Source organism: Azolla caroliniana, unplaced genomic scaffold (genome assembly GCF_043228905.1).
Source record: "Azolla caroliniana isolate FFs.n. ecotype wild unplaced genomic scaffold, voAzoCaro1.0.p SCAF_5, whole genome shotgun sequence".
In the NCBI taxonomy this organism is placed as follows: domain Eukaryota; kingdom Viridiplantae; phylum Streptophyta; class Polypodiopsida; order Salviniales; family Salviniaceae; genus Azolla; species Azolla caroliniana.
This window is the reverse complement of record NW_028230440.1, coordinates 17,599,224-17,606,058: the sequence shown is the minus strand read 5'-3', so window position 1 is coordinate 17,606,058 and position 6,835 is coordinate 17,599,224. Positions and strand designations below refer to the sequence as shown.

Sequence of the window (6,835 nt, the reverse complement as noted above, 5' to 3'; positions counted from 1 at the left end):
CATCTCCAATGTGATGAAATTACCTATTTTAAAATGTTATTTTTTAAGTAAGAATATAGTCAAGTTTCAAATCTGATAGCCTTCTTGTTTGAACGAATGTAAATACCACTAGAAATAACTATTTTAGAATGTATTATTATAGAATATGTAATCAATGTTATCTTTACAAGTAACATGTGCTATTTAAAGGATCTCTCATCTTATGTGGAAAAAAAGCAGAGGAGAGAATAAAAAGAACAAGTTTCTTAAGAGCAACATGGCTCCCAAACTCTTGTGAGAAGGGTTCAAATCCAAGGTGTAAGTTAAAGCTTAATAAATAAATTCACATTCATTTTCCATTTGAGTAGGTTTTATGTGGGTTAAATTAACATAATGCAATACTTCAATAAATATAAGAATCGTGTTTTATTCAATAATATGTTAATGCAATCTATCTCAGAGTATGCGGCTTTAAGACATAACTTGGTTAAAACCAATTGTTCGCTCCTCGATCACCACATGCCAATAGAGGCTTGATACTTGTCCATGCACATGTGATCCACACTTCATGACACCATGACAATTATTGTTATAAGCAAACACTTAACGTCAATTTGAACCAACTCACATTTAAAATTGGGCTCCCTCCCACGATGACTATTCTCGAAAAGTCAAACCATTCTAAAGCTGATTTTAATGATTTCAGTGTACTATAAATGGGAAAACCAGTGATTCTAGGACTTGGGACAAACTCATAATGACCTATGATACGTGCTGATTTGGGAGAGTTATTGAACTATATAAAGGGGACTAGCCACCCTCTTATTTCGACATCTAAAGATGTTGTCAAGTCTCTCCGGTGGTGAGGTAAATCTTTCTTCTTTTGGATCAACATCCAAGCTATAACATAAGGTCATATTTGTTGGTATGGGACATTAATGATATTTTAATTGTCTCTAGTCCTGCTCTCGAAGATGATTGGAGTGATTAAGAACCTTTAAACCATTATTAACATTACTTATAATTAATATTGGATATGTAATAATGACCTAAACTTTATACCAAATAGACCTTGTGAGATCAAGATTTTTTTGAAAAGTCATGATAATGCGACAATTCATTTTATCTATTTCTTAGTCACTTCTTCATTTTTCATTGCATATTTTTGTAGCAAACAATTAGTATGCATGATCTCGAACTAAAGTTATGAGTATTTTTTTATGCAATGAACACAATGTTAACCCATGGTCAACTACCATTAATGTTATGAAGCACAAGTTATACGCTACACATTCATGTTTTGTTTAATATAAGTAGCACTAGATTTATGATTATAATTTTATATCGACCACAACATGAAAACCATTGATCAAGTCTTACCTGCACCCTTCAATGTTGCAAAATACGAGTTATACAACTACATCTTCATGTCACAACTTTAATAAAGTAACATAATCAGACTTTAAGCATATACTTTGGCTTATGATATTTTGTTTGCAAAGATGGACCCAATTCCGGAATATTCAATTTGCCACTTAGGAATCTCCATGGCTAAAAGTCTTGACCATCACATTAATTAGATTAGACTCAAAATCGAGTCATTGATTCTCACGACCTAATCAAACTCGATCGGTAATGGAAGTGTTTAATGACCTCTTTATATAAACCATAGTCAAGTTGTCATCGACAAAAAGACAAACTGTGAAAAAAATTGAAATCATTTAAAAAAATAATACTATTTTGTGCAATAAATTGATTCCATGATCTTTCATTCTTGTTCATCTCAACCTAACTCTAGAAGGATTAACAAGTTGATTATCATTATCCCTAATGAATTTTCAACCATATCTAGTCTTTCCACAAGCGTAAATGTATTGTATGGCATTACATTTTAATCAATTCCCTTCCATCTCTTAGCATTTTCCTTTCTATCCTTTGTATTGTATAGCATTACATTTTAATCAATTCCCTTCCATATCTTAGCATTTTCCTTTCTATCCTTTCATGATCTTCAAGAAACCTAGAACATCACATTTGAACTAAATTCAATATTGTATACACTGCAAGGCTCATTAAAGCAATTGATATTCTACATACTTGAACAACCATGGATATAATTCATAACATCATTCCACATGGTGCTGTTGATGGTGTTCAATTATATATTAACACAATTACAACGGCAATACTTAATTATGAAGTGACTACATTGACAAACACCACCATAGTGATGATAATGATGATGTTTGTTCTCATGACAACATTAATCTGCAGCTTATATATACTGTGGGCATATGAGAAGTCTAGTAGTAGAGACCCAAAGACATGGCCAATTTTAGGGGCTCAACTTGAAATAAGACGGAATTATGAGCATCTCCTTGACTGGATCACGACCTTCTTCGCTGACGACCACCGCACTGTCCGCATACGCTTGCTTGCTCGAACCTCCTTCCTCACTGTTGATCCGGGCAATGTCCAACACATTTTGAAATCCAATTTCTCCAACTACCCAAAGGTGAATATCCTTTGGTCAATATTGAATGAATAATAGAATATAATTGAAGCATAAGCTTTAAACTACCTTGACTTTTCTGTTACTTCTCCCTATAACCCCTAAATTTTAGTTCGTCCCCAAATGTTTGTGGTCAACCGTAGAAAGAGAGAAAAAAGGGATGGGATGAGATGGCCAAAGGCTGGGGGCTACCTGTTCCCTATCCTCCCAATTGAAATTAATCACCATGTATTCAACTAGACCCAATTACTCGCAAACATCAATTTAACCATTAGTCTTCTCATCTGTCACATGCTATAACTAATTACAGGGAGAAGATTTGCATCAAAGGCAATTTGATTTACTCGGCGATGGCATCCTCAACACAGATGGAACATTGTGGAAAACACATAGAAAGATTGCTAGCCTCGGTTTTTCAGTCAAGAGGTTAAGAATGCTAACCTCCACAACCTACAAAAAGCACGCTCTCAGGCTTCTTCATGTTGTTGCTAATGCAAGCCAAGGGGTGGACATACAGGTAGTTCATTTCTTTTGTTCAAGAATACGTATGACCACATTCTTGCAAGATCCCTAGTGATTGTATGTTGCTCAAATGACAATCATTTCCATGGTCCATATAGGAACTACTTCTGGCGATGACCTTTGACACTACTTGTGAAGTGTTGATGAGTGAACAAATGAACACATTATCGACAGCATCCATGTCATATAATTATAACTCCATTGCACATTCGTTGGACACTGCCCATGAGCTGATGAGTCGTCGCTATATGCACCCTTGGTGGAGAATACAAAAATTCCTGAATGTGGGATCGGAGAGGGTCTTAAAGAAGGAAATCAGCAAGTTCAAGCTTTTTGTCTCAAATGTGATTACCAAAAGAAGACTGCTCATAACTCGAAGTCATGTTAATTCTCAAGACCAATCAACTCATCATCTGGTACTATTATGTACATAAGTTGCAAACCTGGAATTGCATCACAAAGTAAAAATTAAACTCAATTATTGGCCTTTTACGGATTAAATAGAATATTACAAATTGATTCTCTCAAAAACATGAAAGAATTTGTCCTTCTGTAAGGTTTCAAGTTGCCTTTCACATAAATTCTGAATCGAGTGTTGTGTTTTAAAATCTTCTCACTAAGATATTTTCAGTGATAGCTCATATGATAGGTTTTTAAAGGCAACATTTATTCAAGTTTCTCACCACCCACACAATCTACAAGTATATCAATCATATGTCATTTCATAGAAGTTGTAGAAAAGTCTAACATAACTCTTAACACCACAATTCCTGCGAAGCTCTTTCCAATGATAGGTCATATGATAGGGTTTTGGTAATATACACTTGTACTTTTAATCATTCCCATCCAAAAGTATATAGATAACATGCCATATCTTAGAAAGCCCATATATACGTCCAAAAACGTTTCTAATGGATGTGAATGAATTACATTAATAAAAGATGTGACATAATATTGTACCAGGTCAATGAAGCCGCAACATCAGATCTATTATCACATTTTATGTCGGGATTAAACCTCACTGGAGATCGGGATATGAGTTCAATGCATGAAGAGTTGGAAGAAGTCAAGGATTCGATGATCAATTTTGTGTTCGCTGGGAGAGACACAACAGGATGCACACTCTCATGGTTCTTCTATTGTATGTGTGCTCATCAAGACAAGCAAGAGAAGGTGTTTCAAGAATTAATGGAGCTTGAAAACAGCCAAAGTTGTCATACTAATCAGCTTCATGCCTCCATATTGCTCTCATTTAACGAGTATGCAGACTTGCTGACATATGAGACTATACATAATCACACTCCTTATCTACATGCTGCCCTTGCTGAGACGCTGAGATTATACCCTGCTGTCCCTCGGGTAAATTTCCTAGAAACTTCTAGCATTATAACGATATCCCTATGATCCTTATCTTAGGTACATATGCATAAACATTTATTCTTTAATGAATAAATTGACAACACAAGAGGCAGCCTTTGTGTATCATTTCAGGTCTAATTCATTTATATTCATCGCAGAAATTCAGTATAGAATTGCATGATAATAACGTGTGTTATACTGGTTGTGCACTAAACCATAGGATGGAAAGATAGCTCTGGGGAATGATGTGTTGCCTGATGGAACAGTCATAAAGGCAGGTGAACAAGTAGCTTACATGCCATATGCCATGGGACGAATGAAATTCTTATGGGGAGAAGATGCTCTTGAATACAAGCCAGAGAGGTGGCTACAAAATGGAAGTTTCCAACCTGAATCTCCTTTCAAGTTCACTCCATTTCAGGTACTAATTCTGTTTTAGTTAATACAGTTATCACTTGTGTGCTAAGGCTAAGCAATGTCTCTAATTATTCGAACACTACACCCAAGATATGCTATTGTAACTCTTGGAACAAGATTGGCTGGTATATGACTTCAACAAATAGTTAGGTTGGTTAATTGATCCACCATAACTACCCATAAAAATACTTGCCCACGCGAATATCTCTGATGGACATAAAGAAAGACCCGCCAACTATCTCTGATTTCCTTCATTAACTTGACAATTAATTACAAGGGTGTGCACATTCTTTTGAATACGCTGCCAATAAAACTATCTCTTCAATCGCAGATAAATTTTCTAAGCACTTCAGATGACCTACGCATACACTGGAGTCACAGAAACTAATACCGATCAATGTGGAAGAATGAAAATTTGACAGATATAACAGAATATTACAGATGGCATGGAATTTATTCATAGAACTAAATATGATGAATGAAACATGGCATACATTAATGATGTGTGCATTCACGATCAAAGTGATTGTGCCTGCATGTGGTATCTATCTGTAGGGTGAGATCCAATATCAATCAATATGCACAATCAACTTGTTAAGATAACCTGCAAGTATTAGAATTTAGGGCTACCAAACACGATACACATGATAGATCAAGATTGAAATCACTACTACGCTAACTTAACTATACATTAATGAAAATAACGGAAAGCAGAGATTAGAACTAATAGTTATCGATATGATCATGTTTTTTCTTTTTTATTTTACTCAGGCTGGACCTAGAATGTGCCTGGGGAAGGATGCATCCTACCTTCAAATGAAGATTTCTGCAGCTCTACTCCTCCGTTTTTTCCGATTTGACCTCGTCCCCAACCATCCCGTCACGTACAGAATGATGCCAGTCATGCTGATGAAACATGGGCTCAAGATCAAATTCAGCAGAAGGTGAGAGGAGAAGGGTTTCATGAGCAGAAGAAGAAGGATTAGATATAACCTAAGAAGCACATTAATAACACAAATAATGCCATCCTTCCGGACACCACCGATTTCGTATCCTCGTAATCGTTCCGATTGGATCCAAATCGTTAATGTGAAAGCGCAAAAAAAAAAACATATCGATCAAACCATAATCATTAATGTGAGTGAGACCTTCCATTTTCCTCGATCGATTTCTATTTCTTGAGATATAAAACAAAAAATGCAATCCTTAATACGTTTTGAGAATCAAATTCAACTTCCTTAGTGTGTGAGGAATAGCCAAGTGTGTGAACATCCCACCACTTTGTATCATAACTAATGTGTCGTAGAAGTTAAGTCCTATGACACATAGTTAAGTCTCCACCTCCTTCACAAGAGGTGGTTGTAGTGAGAGAACATAGAGAGAAAGTGACTACATAAGCACATTCTCCTCTTCTTTGTAATGTTGTTGGTTGTTGTTTTCCTTTGTTAATGCAGTTTTCTAGTTTTCTAATTACCTTGTGTTCTCTCTCTCTCTCTCTCTCTCTCATGCACATACACACACGCGCACATCTCTTCCGCTGCACAGAATCACACCCGATTCTTTACATGGTATTAGAGCGATTGGTAGCTTGATCCAAGCCCATGACGAAGGAGAACTCGAGGTCGTTGCCTCCGAGTTTCTTATTTGTACTTCTCCTTTTCGTAGTGATCTGTTTCTTGGGGTTTCTGGACCCCCATAGTTTTTCCCAGTTCGGGTTTCCACGTTAAATATCAGTTTCTTTGTTCTTTCTATTTTTCCTCATTTTTTGTCTGTGTATCTATTTCTCTCGTTTCTTTGCACCCGCATACAAACGTGAAACTGATTGTGGCCAGTCGATTCTCAACAAATTGGTATCAGAGCTATGGAAGACTCATTCGGCGGCATATTCAAGTTAATTGGCTCCACTAGTCAGTGTGGAAGTCGAAGATGAGAGACATGCTCATGTGCAAAGACCTCTGGCTGCCGGTGCAATTCGGAGATAAAAGACCAAACAAGATCGATGCATCGACTTGGGAAGTCATGCATCTGAAGGCGGCAACATATATA

At 36.3% G+C, this 6,835-nt stretch overlaps 1 protein-coding gene across 1 annotated transcript; it reads left to right on the top strand.

Moving 5' to 3' along the window:
• Positions 1 to 2,209: 2,209 nt before the first annotated feature.
• Positions 2,210 to 5,769, top strand: LOC147864261 (cytochrome P450 704B1-like). Its single transcript, XM_087319740.1, has 6 exons — positions 2,210 to 2,494; positions 2,802 to 3,008; positions 3,112 to 3,429; positions 3,977 to 4,372; positions 4,593 to 4,793; positions 5,561 to 5,769. The coding sequence occupies exons 1-6, from the start codon at positions 2,210 to 2,212 to the stop codon at positions 5,735 to 5,737; spliced, it is 1,584 nt and encodes a 527-aa protein (XP_087175866.1). The 3' UTR covers positions 5,738 to 5,769.
• Positions 5,770 to 6,835: the final 1,066 nt, after the last annotated feature.